This window comes from Dromiciops gliroides, chromosome 2 (assembly GCF_019393635.1).
Source record: "Dromiciops gliroides isolate mDroGli1 chromosome 2, mDroGli1.pri, whole genome shotgun sequence".
In the NCBI taxonomy this organism is placed as follows: Eukaryota; Metazoa; Chordata; class Mammalia; order Microbiotheria; family Microbiotheriidae; genus Dromiciops; species Dromiciops gliroides.
The window spans coordinates 571,602,678-571,625,606 of record NC_057862.1 but is presented as its reverse complement, the minus strand read 5'-3'; the positions used below and the strand labels follow the sequence as shown (position 1 = coordinate 571,625,606).

Below are 22,929 nucleotides of genomic sequence, written 5' to 3'. Positions count from 1 at the left end.
CAACTAAAACATTTATAATGATCCTTTGGTGATCAAAATAAGGAGAAATTTAATATTCCTGAAAAGACATGTATTATGATGGCCAATTCCTGCTGCAGCACAGGAAAATTTGTATATACCTTCATAAAGTTTGCAACATTAACCTTTGCATAGGAATTGCATTCTGTTTGTTTTCCTCATTCACCTTTGACTTCAATATGTAAGCTTGATATTTTTACATGATATGTGGTTTAGATCACTTTTAAAAGAAACTCTAAGAAGAGAGCTAGCTAACCCAGATAACTGTTTCTTGTTGGTCTTGAATCCTTATTGACAGAATGAAATCTTTCTATATAATATACAGACAGCATAATATACAAAATTAAGGTGGTATAAGAGCACCCCCAGAACTCATAAGAGACCTTAACTTTCTGTTCATACTATGCAGTTTAATATCCATTAACAGAAACACTGCAGAGCCTGACAAATACATTTAAGGGGGGCATCAATGTAACACTGAAACCATCAGCTCATTCAGAGCACAGGCACTGAAGAAGCCATCTCCCAAATCCTGAAAATAGTTGCCATAGCATTTTCTTCTCTATTCTCTCTCCCTCCTCCCACTCCCACCCCAGGATAACACAGGGCTACAGTTTCCGTCAAGAGCAAGGGACATTTCAAGATTTCAAGACAGTAAATCAGTAATATGATATTTAAACTATGTAGAAATTGGGGGATTTCCTATGACACTATAGGAGATTGGGTTGCTATTAAGTTCTTTGAGATATACTGATCCTTTCACATGCAATTGTAGTGCATGTGATAGAAGAGTGGAAAGAACATAGGAATAATACTTAAAACCGAAAATATACGTTTTCCTACAGCGCAAGTCAACCTAGATCCACCTCCAGAAAAACAAGACAAGAGCTAGTACAACTGATTCCTTTCAGCACTGTCTACGGTGGACAGCTCTCACCCGTGCTTGCCTCCCCCTCTGCAGTGAGTAGAGTTCCTCTCTAGCTTGCGTCTGTGCTGCACCACAGAACAAGTACTTGGTATTGAGCTCTCTCTCTCTCTCTCTCTCTCTCTCTCTCTCTCTCTCTCTCTCTCTCTCTCTCTCTCTCTCTCTCTCTCTCTCTCTCTCTCTCTCTCCTCGCTTTCTCTCCCCTCCCTTTCTCTCCCTCTTTCTCTCTCTTTTACCTCCCCCTCTGGAGGAGTCTTTCTGGGATTTCCCCATCGGACAGCAGAACATCTGGATCCAGTCACCAGAAGAAGCATGGACCACAGGAGAACTGCTCCGAGAATCTTGCGTCTTCAAGTCCTGTTCTTGCTTTTCCGTGAGTAAGATTCTGTCGTCCAGCGTTCGGGTTGAACTTCTTTAAAAGAATAACACTGGCACCTTCTAGTCCGCCAGATGTCTTTCAATTCAAACGTACTCGTTTTATTTTGTATGTGCTTTCATCTTTACCAGGGATTCACACATGACTTATGGCATTTGCAGACAGAACTCAGGGAGAGAAATTTAAGACGTGCATGGGATGGAGCTTTTGAAAGAAAGACACGGTTTAGAAAATAGGGGTTTTCCCTGCTCCAGGCTTATAAGGGTTTTTAAAACATGCCAAAGTTGAATCGATCCGTTTCTTTTCATAGGGTTGTGATGCTCATTGTTGAATTGCACGTCCAGTGCACTGCAAAATCGGCAACTTTTGAGATTGACTGTAATCTAACCTACCAGCTGAGTACTGACTGCATCTTTACCATTGTGCCTAATTGTGACTCGGAAGCGTTGGATTGTTAAGCACAGAACCGATATTATATTTTTATTTCACAGATACAATTGCTCAGATCATGGCAGAACAAGAAGTTGAAAATCTCTCAGGTCTTTCCACTAACCCTGAAAAAGATATATTTGTGGTGCGGGAAAATGGGACAACGTGTCTAATGGCAGAATTTGCAGCAAAATTTATTGTACCTTATGATGTGTGGGCCAGCAATTATGTCGATGTAAGGAACCGTTTCAACTCAGCTTGCTCTCAAGTCTTAGCTGACAAGAGGGATCTAAAGTCCCTTTAATACAGAGTGCTGACTGAAGCTTGGAATGAATGCAGGCAAAGGGCCCCCATCTTAGAGGGCCCATGAAGACTTTAGCTGTTCCTCTTGAATGCTGCATGGTGTTCACTTTGGAAATGCAAACTGATCCTCTAGCATCTTCCCCTTGCTCTACCCGCTTCATTTCACCTTGCTCCCCTAACATATCCAACCACTGCCCATTCCGCATGGCCCTGGGATTGGGAGAGGGTTTGAAAGCTAAACTGCGAAAACTGAGCCCAAATGTCTTTCGGAGAGTTTTGTCTGGATACATTTTCACTTCCACCTCCTCCACCCCACCATCTACCGCCACCTTCGCCTTAGGGGTTCTGCGGGGCTGCTGCCTTTGAATTCATTCCTAGGTTCTATGAAGGCCGCAAGGCTTTGGCGCCGAACCCCTTCCATTCCCCTGAATGCGCTTCTCCTGGGCCCAGGTGCTGGGTGTGGGGCTGAGTCCACGCCAGCTTCTGAGTCAGGGTTCCATGTGTTTTTACCTCCAGCTGATCACGGAACAAGCTGACATTCCACTTTCCCGGGGGGCCGAAATGAAGGGCCGGTGTGGGCACAATGAATCCGAGTTGCAGGTTTTCTGGGTCGACAAAGCTTATGCTCTCAAAATGCTCTTCGTGAAGGTAACTCCAGGACGGGGATGCCCCTGAGGGAGAGATTTTTTCAAGCGGGATTCGATTGCCTGTGGGTGGCTTAATTGACCCCTTTCATGCACACCAAGTGGGCAATGAAATATATAGATGCTTATCAATTCATTCATTCTCTCTAATATCCATAGTGTGTATATAGGAAGTAGTAAATGGTGCAAACATTGAAAGAAAGCTAAGGTCAGAAAAACCGCCGGGCTAGTAGTCGGGTTTCACGAGAAAGTGCAATCTATTGGGCTAAATGACTGCTACCTGCTCTAAGGCTCCTTTCTCCCTCTCTCTTTTACCCTTCCAGGAAGGCCACAACACCTCGAAGGGCCTGGAAGCTTCCTGGAGGCTGAGCAAAGTGCAGTTTGTTTATGACTCCTCCGAGAGAACTTACTTCAAAGACGCTGTCAATCGTAAGTAAGGATGAGGGAGTTGGAGGTTTGGGTTGGGTCTGGGGAGAAGTGTCTTTTGGTTCCCCAAGCGGGCAGGAGTTAAAGATGGCGCGTCTCCCACCCTGGCTGTCAAATTCAGTTCCCCAAACTGCCCAGAATCGGCCTACGGGGAAATCTCTGTTCAAAATCCCTTTCGCTTGGTGGGCAGAGCCCTGGCTATGTTGATCCTTCTATGGTGCAGTCTCCAGCCCAGTGAGGCAGAAGACTGCAGTAACCAAGCTGTCTCCTGCACCCTCTAGGTGCCCCAGTTCCCAGAAGGCTTGTGATCACCAGATGTTCCCACTGCAAGGCAGAGACAAATCATCCAGAATCCATCTGGCCACCTTGGCCCAGGGTCCACCCCAGCCTCCAGACTCCCCCAGCACTGCAGAGAAAGGCTGGAGGCTAGTTTCCCTTTTCCACACGCCTAGGCAGCTGATTTAGCCAGTTTCCATCAATCAGAGAGGCTCTGTTCCTCTCTCCTTTTGCATCCACTGGATGAGTGGGGAATGAGAAGGTTGGGGAAAGGTGATTCTTTTCTCTTTTTCTCTCTCCTCTCTGTCCCTGTGTCCATCTCTCTCTCTCTCTCTCTCTCTCTCTCTCTCTCTCTCTCTCTCTCTCTCTCTCTCTCTCTCTCTCTCTCTTCATTCTGATTTTTTTCTCCCTTGAAACTGCAGTGTGCTGCTGCAGTTTTACCTCATTCTCAGAAAGCCTAGACAATTCTCCAATTCTCTTCACATTTTTCTGGGAATCTTTCCTTTCTACACCATATTGACCCTTGGCCCTTAATTATCTAAATGCGTTCTAAAGTAAAGGACTATTCAGTGTCACTGTTAAATGAGCCCCTTCATACCCAACCCGATCCATTTATCCACCAGTTTACACTAAAAGAAAAAGCTCTCATCTTCTTGTAAGATCACCATGGAAAAAGACTCTGAATTTCCAAGTGCTTCTTCTGTATCTTATGGTATAGTTGGGGAAATCATCTGTTTTTGTTACATTCTGTTTAATGTTTTCAAATATTGAAGATTTTTTTTTTTTTGCTTTTGAATTTTGTCCCTTAGTTCTAATGGTAGGCAGGGTCTATACTTTACATTTCTGATATACTGGTTGGTTCTACACAGAGGAATTTTCAATGATCAATTATACACCCCCTACCTACAAAATGCATTTTTCTTTGGTTGAGGAAAAAACATGCTAGAGGTCCTCTTTACCATCATTATGGAAGGAGGAAAAAATAAGAATGTGAAAGGAAAGAAAATCAGATTTATAAGCCATTTTAGGCTCAGGCATCACTACTTACTAGCTACATACTCTTGGATCACAATCTTTCTGAGCTTCAGTTTTTTTCAGAAAAAAAGAGTATTGACAATGTTTGTACTGTATTCCTTACAGAATTGTTATGAAGTTCACATGAGAGGATGTTTCTAAGTGCTTTGCAAAATGGCTTATAAGTATGACCTATTATTATTATTATTAACATGTTTATACAGGGTAATTCAGACTATGCTTTTCTTCAGGAAAAATATTATAATCCTGCAGGGGAAGACTTGAAAAAAGTATTTGTTCATATTTATATTTTTGGAATCATTTTTATCACTGCTGAGAAAATTGGATTTCAATATATTGACTCCCAACTAAAACACAAATAACTAAATTCAAAAGCTGGAGAAATCAGAAGCCTCACCCCCAAAAAAGCTGCTAATTTTATTTGGTTGGTCCTGGGGGAAAATTAAAGTTGAAATTAAATATTAAATAAAAAATTCAAGTTTCAAACTCTTGAGGGAATGGCCAATTATTCCCCCTCCATTGTCTTGTTTGATTTATTAGAGATTATTAGCTTTCCTGGGGAGAGCTAAGTGGGGAAGTAGATAGCATAATAGACCTCCTGGGGTCAGGAAGTTGTTGAGTTGTTTCTTACTTTTCATGACCCCATTCGGATTATTCTTAGCAAGGATACTGGAGTGGTTTGCCATTTTCTTCTCCAGCTCATTTTACAGATGAAAAACTGAGGCAGACAGGTTTAAGTGACTTTCCCAAGATCATACAGCTAGTAAATGTCTGAGGCCAGATTTGAATTCACAAAGATGAGTCTTCCTGGTTTCAAGCCCAGTGCTCTTACCACTCTACTACCTAGCTTCATGGAGTCTGGAAGACTTAAGTTCAAATCTTGTCTCAGACATCAACTGTGTGACCAGTCACTTATCTTCTGCATGCCTCAATTTCTTCATCCGTAAAATGGGAATAATAATAACACTTGCCTCCCAGGGTTATTGTGAGGATAACATGATTTTTAAAAAAAGTATTACATAAATGCTAGTTATTATTATTATGGGATTAATTTTGTTGTTGTTTTCTGTGCCATCTCTGTAGCTGGGAAGCACACAGCCAATTCTCATCGCCTATCTGCCTTAGTCACTCCAGCTGGGAAATCCTATGAGTGCCAAGCTCAACAGACCATCTCCCTCACCTCCAGTGATCATCAGAAAACTGTTGCTATGCTTCTCTCATCGGTTCACATCCAGCCCTTTGATATTATCTCTGACTTTGTTTTCAGTGAAGGTAAGGGAGGTGGGGGAGCTGATTTTCAAATAGTTGATAGAAAGTGGGTGCTTTACTCTCGATCTCTTACAAAGTGGTGACTTTCTGTTGAAGTTAGATATCCAGTTTTGCTGAGATGATGTGGTTTTCACTTGTGTCACTCTATTGGCTTTTAAAGAGAAACATCAACAAATTGGAATTTGTACTAACTCATTTTTAATTGGTGGGGCTTTGCAAAAACCTTGATAGAGAAATAGGTGAAAAACATTCATTATGAGGTAGACCCAACTATTATCTAAAGCCCTCCTTCAGCATTTCCTTATGGTATGGTGTAAGTAACCTTCAAAGGCTATGTTAGAGAGGTTATTAGCAGCTCTTAAGAAAATGGAAACAGTAGAAAGGTTTTGGCTTCACCAACAGTCCGTTTGTTGCATGTTGTCTGAATAATAGCCTAGGTAGGTTAGTAGAGGCTCATCAACAAACTTCACTAGGTGATGAGATTTTTTTTTTGACAACAGCAATTTAGGAAGACCAGTGATTGAGGTCCAGGTACATTGTTGACTCAATAGATTATAATTGCAAGACCTTGTAGAACCTTCTTCATTATACATGTTAGTCATCAATGAGCTATATAAACTTGGTTTATAGAGACTTCTAAGTTGATGGAATGTGAAAGAAACTCTAATTATAGAAAGAGATTGATTGGACTTAGAACTAGCCATGACCATAGAAGACATTTAATACAATCCCTTCATTTTTATAGATGAGGAAACTGGAAATTCAGACACTTGGTTATGGTTACACAAGTAATAAGTAGCAGAGCAAGGGATTCTGACTCAAGTCCACTGATTCTGTCTCCAATGCTTATTCCCTTTCACAGATCTACATTTATATGGTGTCATTGGGGAATATTCTATTACAAAATCACATACGATGACAGAGTGGTAGTGTTCCCAGGGGCCTTTCAGATTATATAATTTTTTTTTTGGTGGAGCAATAAGGGTTAAGTGACTTGCCCAGGGTCACACAGCTGGTAAGTGTCAAGTGTCAGATTTGAACTCAGGTCCTCTTGAATCCAGGACCAGTGCATTATCCACTGCACCACCTACCTGCCCCAGAGATTATATAATTTAATGCCTCACTTTCCAGGTGAGGAAACTGAGGATACTCAGAGAACATAAATTACTTATGGCCACATGGTTAATTAGTGGAAGAACCCAGATCTCCTAATTCATAGTCCATGACTTTCTATGACATCTACTTTGCATTCTGAAAGACAATTATTACCCACTTCCAGGTTTGGAGCTGTATCCTGCTAGAGGAGGTCACCATATAAATGATGTCTGGATAAGTGAGCTGTTACTGTACTTCTAGGATTTGTAAGTTTATAGAGCATCTTGCTTACATTAAATGGAAGCACATTCAATTCAGGAGTAAACTACTCACCCAGTTAATGTACTTAAGCCTTTTGGTAAAATAATTAGAAAGCCATCTCCTAAGTGGTACCTTGGTTTTCTGAAATTGATTGACTTCAACTGAAGAAGCAGGTAACACTAGGTAGTCATTTTACTCACTCTGAATCATTCACCAGATCAAAACTATTAATGCCAGAACCTAGTTTGTCCTGCTATTTCTTCTTGTTACTCTAACATCTGCCCACACAGTGTGTTTTGAGAGATTATTTCATTTTACTTGGCAGAACCAGAAAAGAAACTCAATAGAAAAATAAGAATTTTCCATTCCATTTCCCCCTGCAGTATTAACTACTGCCATTCTATTGATTCTACCCCCATGTCCCACCCATCTCTTCTTCTCTCTTTCTATGTGTGTGTGTGTGTGTGTGTGTGTGTGTGTGTGTGATGTCTGTGATTCAATAACCACATCTCAACACCATAAGAATTTTCCAGTGCATTATAGATTCGTTATAGATTATAGATTCATAATCTCCAAAAATCCAAAGTTCATTAGATATGAATGAAGACTCTTATATTGCATCTTACTCAATTTAATTAATTAACTTGTGTATTGAAATTTAGAATCTGAACCTGTATTCAAATCCTGGCTCTACTATTAACTCTTTGGGTAACCTTGTCATTTAAACTCTCTGGGCTTTAGTTTCCCCAAATGCAAAATGCAGGAATTAAGCTAGATAATCTCAAATGTCCCTTTCAGCTCAAAATCTATGGTCCTATGAACTAGAAATGGTCAATAAAATATATTTGTGTGTACTTTAGCAAAATCTGGAGTAGCCCCAATTCAGGGTTATCATTATTCACCAGTCATCTTAAGGCACCATTTGACTAAATGTGAAAACTACTTAAAATGTATCCAATGACATCATATATATATGTGTGTGTGTGTTTGTGTGTGTATGTATATACATACTATATATATAGTATGTATATATCTATAGGTATGACTTAGGCTTAACTGGTTTTTTAAGAAATCTATTTTACAATTAATTCATAACCTTGATAAAGTATGATGACTCTATAACATTGCTGGCTGTGATGAAATAAGGGAAATGTTTCCTGAAGAAAATAAAGATTGCTCCATACTTTATGACATTAGAATAATTTTGACTAGCATAGAAATATATAGTAAGAAATAAAGGAGGCATATGTGATTCATTCTAAAATTAGAGCTTAACTAAGGAGTAGGAAGGTATGTGGTTGAATCCTAATACTTAGTCTTCCTAGCCATATAAACTTGGGCAAGTCACAACCTTAGTTTCCTCATCTCTAGAATGAAGATAATAATAACCATCCTACCTTATAAAATTGTCATGAAGCCCAAATGGGCCAATATGTGTGAAAGAACTTTGGAATTCAAGAAGCAATATAAAGAAAAATTATGATAATAATTATTATTACAACCATATATATGTATATATATTAACCTTAATTTTTTTTTCTGGGCAGGGCAATGAGGGTTAAGTGACTTGTCCAGGGTCACATAGCTAGTAAGAGTCAAGTGTCTAGGGGCGGCTAGGTGGCGCAGTAGATAAAGCACCAGCCCTGGATTCAGGAGTACCTGAGTTCAAATCTGGCCTCAGACACTTGACACTTACTAGCTGTGTGACCCTGGGCAAGTCACTTAACCCCCATTGCCCTGTCCCCCCAAAAAAAGAGTCAAGTATCTGAGGGTGGATTTGAACTTGGGTCCTCCTGAATCCAGGGCTGGTGCTTTATCCACTACCACTTAGCTGCCCTTTGACTTTAATGTTTAAAAATACAGTGGATCTTCTTTATGAAACTCATAGGATAACTGTCTACAGGTTTTTACTAGATATCATTGTGTTTTGGTAGTATATAGCATGATTCAGACTGGTATAAATAACAGGCTATATTCTAACTGTCAACTACTACACCTTTTAATTTCTTCCAATTCTTCAGAACAGTGTGGATAAAATTGCAGAACAGATAAGTACAGCACAATTAAAGTCCCAGAGATCAAGGAAGCTTGGTTCAGAAATCTCTTGCTTACATATAGGACCCCTAGCAAACATTAACCCTATGAATTTTTTTTTAAATCATAGGAATCACATACATAGCTCAATTAGATAAAATGTTTTCTTGTTCAAGAGCAAAAAAATATCATTGTCTTTGGTTTGCAGAGATAAAAGTTGGTATTCAATAACCTGTTCTGATTGTCATCAGTTGCTTTTGTCTTTGTTCACTCTACTTGATGTGAGCATTTTAGCTATCCTGTACTATAATTAATGTGGCAGAGAAGCACATTTGGCAACAGCGACATTCACGAGTGGTTTCACCAAAAACAGACTTAAGCCAGAAACAGAAATACCCTTTTTGGTAAAACAGTGTTTCACCAGAAACAGATTTAGAAGACATGTAAGTACTGAGTTGGGGTTGAACCTGGAAAAAGTCATACCATTTTCTATTTGTCCCCCCAATTTTTAAACAGAGGAAGTCACACGGCTAGGTGACACAGTGTATAAAATACTAGGCCTGCAATCAGAAAAACCAGAGATCACATCTAGCCTCAGTCACTTCCTAGCTGTGTGACCCTGGGCACGTCACTCAAATCCCTCTTTGCTTCAATTTTCATACCTGTAAAATGAGGGTAATAATATCGGTTGAGTTATTGTTAAAGTCAAACAAGATGATATTTATAAAGCACTTAGCACAGTACTTGGCACATTGTAGTAGGTCTATATAAATGCGAGTGATTATTATTATTGTTTATGATTATTTAAAAAATAATATCAAAAGAGGGAATTAAATAATGGAATCACAGAACACCCAGATTGGGAGAGAATCAATAGGCCATATATTACATCAAGGAATTGTGTTCTTATGAACAAATAAATAGGACAGTTCTTGTTGGAAAACAGCCTTTAAATGGCATTTTGTTTTACTATGTCAAATGTGCCTTCTTGTTACTCTTTAAGTACCCCTTCCCTTAGTATGAAGGATATTGCATTTGTCACAACTTTTAGTCAATTGTGTGGTTATAAAGATGTGATTTTAGTAGAAAGTCAGCCTCCTTTTTCATATTTTCAGTGAGAATTCCCTCAATAGGTGTGTATTTTACTTTTATAGAAGAATATACAAATAAAGAAGTAGGACTATGGGTCATTAGTTATTGCCTCCTTGATTGCTTTTTTTGGGGCGGGGGTCATAGATTCAGAGTTTGAAAGGGTCTCAGAAGTCATCAAATCTATCCTTCTCATTTTATAGATGAGGAAATTGAGGACTCGGGAGATTAAGATATTTGCCCAAGGTCACACAGAGAGTGCTAGTGGTGGGTTTGAACCCAGGTCCTCCGACTTCAGAACCTGGGATCTTTCTACTATGCTCAGGCATCCTGACCCACTTTGGTTATCTTGAAAATGCTTTCAAAATTGCTGTGCCTCTAACAGGGATTTCTTCTGGGGATGCTTGTTCTGTTCCAGCTTTCCCTCCCTGCTCATTTTTCTTATCTTCTCCCTTCCTTGTGTAACACATATGCCTTTGAGGTTGGATATAAGCTCCCTGAGGACAGGAACCCTTCAGATTAGTCATGGTAATCCCTATTTCCTAGCATACAGAATGAGTAATTGAATAATATTTGTTGAATCAAAACCCAAATGCAGTGGCTCCATTGTCACCGATGATAAATGTAGCTTGTTACAGAAATGCTCGAGGATTTGTTCAATTTATGAACTGTGTATCGTCTTGTTCTGAGGGTCTAGCTTTATCTGTAAAGTCTCTTGGGGATGCTCTCACTTGGTTGGGTCTCCAGCCAAGTTTTCTGCTGACTCATTTCCTCCTCTAGGATTCTGTAAGGTGATACTGTTTGATCTTTTACTATTCTCCTTTGTAATGTTTTACAAATGAGTTTATATCATAAAAATAATCATTTTCTCAGTTACCATGTTTCTTTTCTTGGGGATGAGATCAATTGTCTGCTGACTGAGCCAGTTTCTATAAACTTCTGGCCCCATTTGTGGTAATTGATTCATGTTACAAATTTCTGGAGTAAAGAATGATACAAGAATCTGTGCTGATGTCTTTTCCTTTATTCATTTCCCATTTTTAGTATCAATATTTTATTTGAAGATGTTAGATTGGAGCTATTTTAATTACTCATAATATTTTCTCTTTTTTATTCTTTCATTCTGATGTTTATTTTGACTTTGTGTGACTGTCTTGATGGCCTAATGCTATGTAGTTAAATTTTAAATGATGAATACTTCAGTAACTAGTTGTTTCCTGTCAGGATATCATCAATTACATTTTTGTGTTACTGTTCAGTTCTTGATATATCCAATACCTTTTGACTATCTTTTTGAAAAAAGGATTCATGATATGTAGATTGTCAGCTTTCTGAGTATTCCATATGACTCTGACCTTTTTCATATCTTACTTTTTTCTTATTCGATTTTACTATTTTAAAAAGAATATTGAGATATTTGTATCAGATATTTGTGTAATTATTCTTTTGTTAAAAGGGAATATGTTGCAGTCTAGAGAGTCTCTTCTGGTCTGGGGGAGTTAATGTACATCCTACTAAATATAATTGTTTATATATTGAAAAGTCTGCAGACTATTGTGCAATAATAATAACGAGCATTTATAAAGTGTTTTAAAGTTTGTAAAACTGTTTTACAGATATTATCTCATTTGATCCTCACAACAACCCTAGAATTAGCTGTTATTATTATACCCATTTAACATATGATGAAACTGAGGCAGACAGAGGTGAAAATTACTTGTCCAGGATCACACAGCCTTGTTAGGATCTAAGGCTGGATTTGAATTCATGTTTTCCTGATTCCAACTCTAGAGTTCTATCTACTGCATAACCTTCATTTTAAAAGATTCATGAAAGCAGTTAGATGGTGCAGTGGATAAAGAACTGGCCTTGGATTCAGGAGGACCTGAGTTCAAATCTAGATTCTGACACTTGACACTTACTAGCTGTGTGACCCTGGGCAAATCACTTAATGCTCATTGCCCCTCAAAGAAAGAAGAAAGAAAGATAGAAAGAAGATTCACTAAGAATAGGTTTGTTCTTTTTAATTGTGCTATGTGCATGTGGGTGGGGTGACAACAGATAAAATTAGTTTTCATTTTTGAAATTGAAAATGAAAAGAATTATATCCTCCACAAGTAAAAGCAAATAGCCCTTCACCCTGTAAAATGTGGCACTTCTCATACAATGTCCATCATAAGCAGATGTTCTCTCCTTCTAGAGTGACCACATTTTCTAGAATGTGGTAGATTCTCCTACAGAACAGTGGTATTCAGTGCACCAGAAGTGAATGAACAGAGTGTTCTGTTGGTGACAGATAGCAATGGCAACTCACCTTTGGATTAGAATTTCATGTCAAACTAGTAATACTATTTTCCAGGTTAATCCACATTCTTGCTGAAATGAAAAGGAGGCTTGACCAAGTTCTCCTACCCATTTTACATCCTACATTTAGTGGCACATACCACTAAATGAATGCGTTTGTGGTAAATCTTCATCTACACTTGGAAAGGGAAAAGAAAGACCAAACATAAAACTTACATATCCACATAAGATGAAGAAAGATATTAATTCCAAACAACTGAGGCCACAGAATGGCTGGAGACAAAGGTAGCCACAAAAGTGGCTTCTTAGCTTTCCTTTTTTTATACAGAAAAGGTGTCATTTCTGACACATCATTAATATTTCATCAATTTCCCTCATTTACCAGGAATTTTAAGGCAGTGATTGGTGGGGAAACAAGATGTCATCTGTTACCTCCTTTTCATGATTTTGTTTTGGGATGTCTAAATGCCATAACTGATTAAATGGGACAGGAATCCAAAAGACTATAATGCTTATTTTCTTGGGCAGTGTCTATTAACATAGGAAATTCTGTTACCTGTAAGTTCAAGTGCTTTGGGGCTATATAGACTTTCATTTGGGTCTAAGTAGACACTGTCATTTTAGTGACAGGGAGAACTCCCCATTTTGATTTAGGGATGCAAGGCAAAAATTACAGAAAGCAATCTAAGTGAAGGGAGGGAAGGAGAGGGACAGATGGACAGACACAGACAGAGACACAGAGAAAGACACAGAGAGAAAGGGAGAATAATAAATGATCATCATAGGTACAAGTATCACAAGGGAATTCTTTTTATTGTTAAATTGTTTGTCCATTGCTCAGAGAGGTTTTGGGGTGGTTTCTTAAGCAAGAAGTCAAAGGACTTTTTAAGCTTCTAGCTTTCCCTTGGGATTCTATATGTGAATATTAGGCTAGGTTCTAGAGAAGGGTGGGGAAAGAGGTTTCTGTAAAGAAGAAAAACATGACAATTACTGAAGGATCCTAAAATTAAGCGAAAGTGGTCACGGCTATCCATTTAGACTTGTATAAATCTGTGAATGCATGTATACATTTTCTAGCAAGTAATGTCAATTAATTTACAATCACAAAGGAAGATTTGGCACTAGCAGTTAAAAAATACTATATAACAAACATCTTATATATAATAGGAGAAGGACCCCAGGAGCTGCAAAGAGGCCTTCTGTAACAAATTGCAACAGAGATACTTTAGCTGGCTCTGTCACAGTGCCCCCAACCCACCAGGATTCTTATATAGCATCATATTCATGAAATGATTTGGCAGTCAACAAAACAACTGTGAATCACAAATGATTTGAATCCAGCAGCTATTTTTTAATGTCTCCTCACCCTCCCGGCTGCCAATTTCTTTCCATTATTAACTCCCTAGCAGTCTATATCTACTATCTGAGAAAAAATGAAAAGGAGACTTTTAAAAGAGAAGCTAGACCAGTGTTTGGATTTAATGGCATATCACTGAAGTACATTTTATACCTTTTATGTCATTTGCCATAATTTTTTGAAAATAAAGAAAGTAGATTAAATACCATCTGACTATGCCATTTTTACTTAGGAAACAACATTTTTTGTACCAATGTCTAAAGATTTTTCAGACCTGAAAAATCCAATATGATAGTAAAGCTTTTTGTTTCCAGGTTCCTACTTCAATAGGGAGCATCACTGAGATCATATACTTGTTCTAGATTTTGTCTTACTGTACTGTTCTGGGACATGGAATGTTTTGTTTATAATTCCCCTAAGGTTTCTATTTGAACTTAAAACAAACAAACAAACATGATGGAAGTAGCAGAAAATGGGATGCTTCCATATTAAGGTAGACAACCCTCCCAATTTTTCAAAGACCAGCTTATCTTGCCTCTTGCAGGAAGACTTTCCCTGATTTCCCTAGTATCTCCCTGCCAGGATTGTTGTGAGGACAAAATGAATCATTATTTGTAAAATGCTTTGCAAACCTTAAAGCATATATAAATGCTATATTATTAATAGCTATTATTACCCCATGTTGATGCTTTTCTATTTTCTAACTCTCATAAAACTTAGAGTTGGTGCCATATTTGATTAATTTGGGCAAATCATCCTTTTTGGCCTCAGTTTCCACATCTGTCAAAAAAAGGGATGGGATTGCATGTTCTAAGGTTCCTTTCAGCTCTAAATCTATGATCCTATGACTTTATGGCTGGTATTACTCTCTAGGGCTTGGCCGTTGTTGTTTTTTTTTTAATATTCTTTTTGTTGTTGCTTTATTTTTAGGATTGTATTGAAATATTTTGCTTTTATACAATAGATATTTCCTTATATACCCTCAAACACAAACTCTTTCATTGAGTCTCTCCTTGTAACAAAGAAAATAGTTAAGCAAAGCCAACTGACACAGAAAATGCATTACATTGCTTATGCATCATTTCAAACAATTTTTCTTTGGCCAGGCAATGAGGGCTAAGTGACTTGCCCAGGGTCACACAGCTAGTAAGTGTGTCAAGTGTCTGAGGTAGGATTTGAACGCAGGTCCTCCTGACTCCAGGGCTGGTGCTTTATCCACTGCACCACCTAGCTGCCCTTATATACCTAGATCTTTACATGTTGTACATCCCATTAGAATAGGGCTTGTTATGCTGAAAGCTATCTCTACATGTAACCGGAAAATAATGAAATAAAAAAAGAATAGGGCTTGTTTTTAATGTAAACTTTCTCCTTTCAGGAAGGGTTTTCATATTAGGCCATCCCAGTGTGAGAGCTACATCGAAGTACGCTCTCAGGTCTTATCATCTACAAGTCAGAATGAAGCAATGTCATGGTCAGGCAAGAGTATACCAGGGATCAGAGCATGAAGTGAGACTGCTTGTAAATCTAAGGAGCAGCTATGTGACACAGTGGATGGAGTGCCTGGCCTGGAGACAGGGAGACTCCTCTTCCTAAGTTCAAATCTAGCCTCAGACACTTACTAGCTGGGCAAGTCACTTAACCCTATTTGCCTCAGTTTCCTCATATGAGAAATGAATTGGAGAAGTAAATGCAAACCACTCCAGTATCCTTGCCAAGTAAACCCCACATAGGGTCATGACTGAACAATAACAAATCTTAGGATCAAAGGTAGAGTCTGCCTAGGAATTTTTAAATTCAATTCAATAAAGATTTATTGATTGCCTACTATGTCCCAGGCACTGTGCTAAGCATTGTGGATATGAATATATATAATATATATAAAAAATATATATATATATAATATGAATTGCCTTGAGAGGGGCTTTCATTAAAATCTAATGGGAGAAAATAGCACACAAGAGGAAGATGAAAAGTGGGAGAAGAGTGAGACCCATCAGGGAGGATGAGGCATGATTTTCCAAGGAGTGGAGGCCAGCCACAGCAAATGATGGAGAAAGGAAAGTCAGTTATTTGAAAAGTTCAGATCCCTGCCCTCTATGAAGGGAGACTTTGGGAGGAGTTTGGTGCAGCCCTTTAGTTAGTGGGGAGCAGAGGCTGAGAGAGTTGAGGTGGTGAGTATCCAAAACAGTATGGTGATGAGATTTCAGGTGATGGGACAAGACATGGAGGCTTGAGGCAAGTAGAGCAGCTAATGGACAATCAACACCTGGTAGGTTCTTAGTGTTTGTTGGCTCGAACAATTCTGTTCTTTATGGTGGTCATAAAAGCTATGATCAAAGAATGAACCCTCTGAAGCTCTATGAAGATTGAGCCAACAAGAGCAAGGAGGGGTACACTTTGACTCTTATTATAACATGCACCTTGGTCTTCCTCTGGGCTTTTGAAATCTGGGAGTTCCAGTTTCCCTGCTCAATCTCATTGAGGTGGGTCAGTTGGCTTGATTAAAAGGATTATAGATAAGATCATGCTCTTTGTAGTGGAAGAGGACTTAAAGGTCATCTGATCCAACTTTCTTAGTTATTTGGTTTGGTTTTTTTTTATCAGTGCCTTTTGATTTTATATCCCATTCATTTCTAATTCAATCTTTCCCCACCACTTTACCAACAGAAGTTTTTTGTTTTGGGGGATTTTTTGGTAAAGATTAAAAAAGAAAAAGAGAAAAAGCAGTTCAGCCAAACCAAACCACAACCTAGAACATGTGGACAGCATATTCATATTTTATAACTATTGCCAGCACTTAGCATAGTACCCGACACATAGTAGGTGCTCTTTTTGTATCACCAACACTTAACAGTGCCTGACACATAGTAGGTGCTCTTTTGGTATCCCCAGCACTTAACACAGTCCCTGACACATAGCATTTGGTCTTTTTGTAGTACCTGACACATAGTAGGTACTCTTTTGGTAAACCAGCACTTAACACAGTCCCTGGCACATAGCATTTGCTCTTTTTGAATTCCCAGGGTTTAACACAGTGCCTAACACATAGTAGGCACTTAATAAATATTTTTAATTGAGTTAAATGCTTCCAGATGACTCAGGTAATTATATTCTGCAATAGGGAAGGTACATTTTCTCATTCTTTGATTTATTGCTCTTTCTACTTACATTTTTGTAATTATTATGTCATTGTTTTCATTATTCTGCTTATTTTGCTGTACATCAGTTCATCTGCATAAATCTTACCCTGCTTCTCTGCACTCTCCATATCTATCATTTCTTTTGGCATGATAATATTCCATTATATTCATGTGCCACAAATTGTTTAGTTGTTCTCTGATCAGTAGGCAGCTACTTGTACTTTACTTTTCCTTCTCTGCTGCCAGCAAAGATTATGCAATGAATATTTCAAACACCTTTATTTTACAGATTAGTCAGTGGAGGCCCAGAGAGGTTCAGGGACTTCCTCAAGGTCCCAGAGGCAGCAAAAAACAGAGCTGGGACTTAAACCCACCCCAAATTCATCATCCTTTCCCTACTCCAGGGCTGAATTTGGAGTCAGGAGATACCCAAGTTTAAATCCCAGCTCTACCTTTCTCTGCTTCTGGGATCCCTTGAGTAGAGCTGCTGATGGAAAAAGGAGAGTTACTCGAAAAGTTCAGATCCCAGCCCTCTATTGACTGCCATTGACTAATCAGTTTCTCCTGATGCAGGCACATGTTCCAGGCAAATCCTGGTGTTTACTAGAGGCAAATCCAAGTCCTTTTAAGTCTTTGGAGCTTGGATCCTCTCCTGGGCTTTCCCTCTTGGGACAGATGTTTTAGGTTAGGGAATCTAGATGCACACTGAATGCTCCTAAGTAATTGTTGAGTTGCTTTAGAAAAATCATCCTCTGTGGGGAGTTATCAAACATCTTTGCTTCCTAATAGTGGCTTCTTATTTAGGTTCTTAGATTTAACTTGTTCCTTAAAACAGGCTGCCAGTTACTCCCATGCAATAATTACAGTCCATTAGTTGCCAGTTTTAGTGATAAAATTAAAGGCTCAATGGGAATTCCGGAGGGCAGCCTAAAAGAAGGAATCTTTGGTGGCCTTTAAAACCCTGGTTACCCCAAATAAACTATTTGATAATGAGTTTTTCCTGGGTTCTCCTCCACTCACAGTTCTGTGAACAAAAATATTATCAAGCAATTGGGAAGGGGTAAGAAACCACAGGACAAGTAGAATCACTTCAACTTTGGGACAACAGAAACCTAATCAACTACATAAATGGCGGTCTTCAAATCTTTATAATACTAACATACTCTAAAATTGAAAAAAACAGGTAGTCATAACAATTTGCTACTATGTGTTTTGCCACCATGATACTAAGTAAAATGCCAATGTAGTATTAAGTGAAGAATTAAATGAGTATTTTTTTTTTTTGCAGGGCAATGGGGGTTAAGTGACTTGCCCAGGGTCACACAGCTAGTAAGTGTCAAGTGTCTGAGGCCGGATTTGAACTCAGGAACTCCTGAATCCAGGGCCTGTGCTTTATCCACTGTGCCACCTAGCTGCCCAGAATTAAATGAGTATTAATGAAGCATTTAAAAATTAAATTAATGAAGTATTAATAAGAAAGTTAGATTTAGAGTCATATGACCTAGGCTTGAATCTCAACCTTGTCATTTACTACCTGTGTGAACTTGGGTATGTTGTTTAACCTTGCTGAGCTATAGCTTCCTCATCTGTAAAATGATGGGTTTGGACCAGATGACCTCCAAGGTCATTTGCAGCATTAAGGCTATGATCCTATCTGGAAATGGAAACACTGTTGGTTGACAGAATGTTGTGCTTTTGGTGTCAGGTAGATACAACTAATAACCTGGGCTATTATAGGGAACACAATCTAATTTGGTTTTTGTGGGGCAATGAGGGTTAAGTGACTTGCCCAGGGTCACCCAGCTAGTAAGTGTCATGTGTCTGAGGTCACATTTGAACTCAGGTCCTCCTGAATCCAGGGCTGGTGCTTTATCCACTGTGCCCCCTAGCTGTCCCACAATCTAATTTTTTTAATGTCGCCATCAAGGTATAAAGTAGAAAATCTCTAAATCCTATTTAATGGATGGTGAAGAACAGATGTGAAATAAAGCATATACTATCACACGTGATCAATGTGTCAGTGTGTTCTTTGTTATAAAAGAGGATAATATTGAGGCTATGGTATTGTGGGAAAAATGTTTTGGACCACATGATCTTTAAGATTTCTTCCAGCTCAAAATCCTATATCTGAAGATAATTGGACTTTGTTCTACCAAGCCATCTATGAGGGCTAATGTTCTAAACTCTGCAATCTACTTGTTAACTTCAGAGTTTCTTTAATGAGCTTCCATTAAGTCTTAGCACAATATGTGAGCTGGACATATCATGATGTATATAGTAAGTTCAATTCATGATTTCTCCCCTAGTACCAAAGGACTAGAAGAAGTGTGTAGGCTAAGGACTGACCATCAGCTTGGGGCTTTGAAGATGGGCTCAGATCTGGGCTTTGCCATTTAGCACTTGATTTGTGTGACCTTTGCCAAGTCCCTGTCCCCCAGTCCCCTTGCTACTCTGGGCCTTAGTTTTTTCATCAGTAAAGTGAAGCTGGACTTAATGATCTATAAGATCCCTCCCTATATTTATATCCCTATCCTATATCTATGACCTGTTTGCTTGACTTGTACTTCTTCTGAACTGTCATGTATTTCAGTGTAGGCATTTGAAGTATGTCACTGATATTCTGTTGTCTTTTCCTTTTCAGAACACAAGTGCCCTGTTGATGAGAGGGAGCAACTGGAAGAAACTTTGCCTCTGATTTTGGGGCTGATCCTGGGCCTGGTCATTGTGATAACACTCACAATTTACCACATACATCACAAACTGACGGCCAATCAGGTGCAGATTCCAAGGGACAGATCTCAGTACAAGCACATGGGATAGGGGGAGGCAGCAAGACAGGTTATAGCCACTGCAAACCTTTATCAGGTAGAGAAAGCTCAAGCACCTACAATGCCCTCCTCCTTCATTCCCACCTCTCCCTCCCCAGGACACACCAATAGAACTGCCGCATACCAGCCAGCACAAAGTGGAGGCTCAGCACGTGTTCATGCTTAATCCCAATGGGTGAAAATTCTTCTCTCATATTCTAAGGGTGAACATCAGCCCTTTCACCTGTCCTCTCTCCATGCAGGGAATTTCCTGGGGAAGTCAGCCAATGTTCATGTTTTTCTGGCATTGCTTTGATTTACCTGGGCTAGCACAGGGGAGTCAAGGAACAACATACCAAACTGAGAGGAGAGTTTAGCCTTACAGATTAAAGACAGGAAACTTTTTTTTTAACCCTTCATGAAAAGAAACCCTTTTCAGGCATGAATAAATGGGAGAACCCTTATTCTTTTGGACATTTTTGGATTACCCTGCAAAGTTGTTGATATGCAAAATATATAGCACCCCATGCTACTGCAAGTCAACTTGAAAGTGATACATGCTTTTGGCTGGGCATTCTGCATGTACAATGATTGTCATTGAAGTGTTACATTGCTATTGCAACTGATGATTTCACAGCAAAAGGAAACGTTAAATTTACTATGCAGATTATTTCAGGCATTATAAAAATATAACAGGTACAAATATCAGAACTTCATATAAATTCATGTAAGTTTGTTTTTAAAATATGGATTAAAATAGACAGTATATAGTATTTTACTTCATTTCTTGGGAAAAATAAACAAACCTAGGAAATCTCTATGTCATAATGAAATCATCACAGAGATGAAAAGGAATTGTTGCTGTTTGTTAAATCCTTCAGAAGAGCTGATGGGATGGGGGAAAGAGGAGATAGATTTCCTTTGGTGGTGGAGAGGCAAGAAAGTAGAAAGACTGGGAAGTTGGTCGAGGCTAAGAAGGTGACCTTTACTATTTAAGGATATTAAAAACCTTCATTAATTCTGGTAACAACAGTCAATTTCAGTAATTGAACACTAATCCATAATATAATATTCTTTGTACTATTTTACATGAACATACATACATAGCTGTAGGTCTTGGGTTAAGCATATTATCTTGGATTAAAAAAAATTAAGGGAACTAATTATACCTTTGAACTGGTCTGAAATCCCAGGTGTTTTTTGAGCTTTCATTTTTATTCGATCCTGGAGACCAAAGAAAAGAAACATAGAATCACAGAATCTGAGTTGGAAGATATTGGCGCAACCCAATCCTGAACAGGAATTCCTTCTAAAATCTATTTGATGCACGGTCATCCAACCTTCCCTGGAGACATAGAATGAAGGTGAATCCATTAATTCTAGAAGCAACATGTTTCACTCTTAGATAATGCTAATTGCTAGGAAATAATTTCCTTACATTAAGCCTACACTTTCCTCTTTGCAGCTCCTGTCCTTTGATCTTACCTCTGCCTTTTAGGGAAGGAGTAAAATAAACCCAATCCCTCTTCTACATGACTGCCCTCTAGCACTTGAAGAAAACTATCATATCTTTCCCAAATGGTTTCTTTTCTGTCAAAAATCCCTGGTTGCTTTGATAGATTCTCAAGGGTTCCTCAACATTTTGATTTCCTTCTTCTTTGGAGATACTGGAGGGGAAGGAAAGGGATGAAAAATTCCTAGAAATTTAAGCCTATGCTTTCCAATATGTCTTTTGCTCTTAAGATTAACAGCAAAGTCCCAAATGTGGTTTCTGACTCACAATTGTCAAGAAATATTCAGTTTTGATTACAGTCTCTCATGTAAGCCCTCTGGCCCTTCTCTCATCCTTTCTTCCTGTCTCTCAGGGAAGAGTCTCTCTCCTGCTTTGCTTTATTGTGGATACTTTTAACCCTTGTCTTCCCAGAGCCCCAGCAGTGAGGTTTACCTGTTTTCACTCCTTCTGATGCACTACAAACAACTAGGGCAGAATCTCCTTCTGCCTTTTAGCACCTAAGGCCATGGACATTAAGAAAGTAGCAATCCAAACACTTTCTCCTTTTTTTTCTTATCCCTTCTACTGTCAACCAGGCTGTGTGTCTCTACTCTATGCTCTCAGACCTCATATGAGTACATACACAAAAGTAGGAAAGTGGGCAGTTTGGAGTAAAGACTTTTCCCCCCTCTCAAATATTCATAGGTGAAATAGGAAAATATGAAAATGACGAACAATGACAAGTAAATTAACACATACACCAGAGATGGAAGATTGGACTTCTGATAGCTTTTGAGATTGTCCTTTTAATGGAATTCACCAATGACAGGAGTTCATCCCTAAATGTTCATTATCTGGTCTAGTCTTAAAGGTGAGAAGTTACAGCAATTTCAACATTTCTATCATCAGCATTATTGATTCCCAGAAGATTTGACTGCATCTATTCTTTCATTATATATTTTGCACCAATAAGAAAAACTTTCCCATCTCTTCTAAAAGTAACATTTTAAATTTCAAAAAAGCTACAGCAAGTCTTTGAGCCAACATTACTCATTCTTTATCAGCTCTATTGGACACAATTGTCATTCTGGGTCTTGTCATTCCATTCTTCTGTTGCTCTTTTTTTTTTTTTAATTTCCATATTCTACTTCCCCCTCCTCCTCTACTCTTGAGTAGGAGTTCTTACCTGAGATATATGAACTTGCTTTAATTTTTTTGAAAACTATGTATTTTATTTTATATATTCAAAAAAAGGGGGCGGCTAGGTGGCGCAGTGGATAAAGCACCGGTCCTGGAGTCAGGAGTACCTGAGTTCAAATCTGGCCTCAGACACTTGACACTTACTAGCTGTGTGACCCTGGGCAAGTCACTTAACCCCCATTGCCCCGCAAAACAAAACAAACAAACAAAAAATAATCAGTTGCCTAAAGATATCCACAGGCTTCACCAGACTGCCAAAAAGAGGTCCACAAAAACAAACAAACAAACAAAAGAAAACAAAAGAAAACAAAAAAACAAAACTTAAGAACTTCTTCCCTAAAGGGACAAACAAACAAACAAAAATTGCCTTTCTGCTTCAGCACCATTTGAATTGACCAATGAGCCATGAACTTGTATCTTCCAAAACCACAGTATGTCTTGTCAAA

General features: G+C 38.7%; 1 protein-coding gene across 4 annotated transcripts; it reads left to right on the top strand.

Moving 5' to 3' along the window:
* Window positions 1-527: 527 nt before the first annotated feature.
* On the top strand, window positions 528-22,556 carry LAMP5 (lysosomal associated membrane protein family member 5). 4 transcript variants are annotated; one of them, XM_043986973.1, is made up of 8 exons: window positions 528-680; window positions 864-978; window positions 1,194-1,316; window positions 1,811-1,983; window positions 2,568-2,699; window positions 3,019-3,124; window positions 5,516-5,704; window positions 19,626-22,556. In XM_043986973.1, exons 3-8 carry the CDS (start codon window positions 1,256-1,258, stop codon window positions 19,802-19,804), a joined length of 840 nt encoding a protein of 279 aa, XP_043842908.1. In that variant the 5' UTR covers window positions 528-680; window positions 864-978; window positions 1,194-1,255; the 3' UTR covers window positions 19,805-22,556. The 4 variants fall into 4 exon arrangements, with proteins under 4 accessions (XP_043842908.1, XP_043842910.1, XP_043842907.1 ...); XM_043986975.1 differs by adding an exon at window positions 6,981-7,062 and having other exon boundaries at window positions 530-978; window positions 19,626-19,753; XM_043986974.1 differs by having other exon boundaries at window positions 537-672.
* Window positions 22,557-22,929: the final 373 nt, after the last annotated feature.

What these genes read in the sequence shown, in the direction of transcription:
- LAMP5 (XM_043986973.1), top strand. Translation starts at nt 1,256, where the DNA reads ATGGACCACAGGAGAACTGCTCCGAGAATCTTGCGTCTTCAAGTCCTG. An exon ending in TCAAAATGCTCTTCGTGAAG is followed by an intron (nt 2,700 to 3,018) that starts GTAACTCCAGGA and finishes TTACCCTTCCAG; the next exon opens with GAAGGCCACAACACCTCGAA. An exon ending in CTTCAAAGACGCTGTCAATC is followed by an intron (nt 3,125 to 5,515) that starts GTAAGTAAGGAT and finishes CCATCTCTGTAG; the next exon opens with CTGGGAAGCACACAGCCAAT.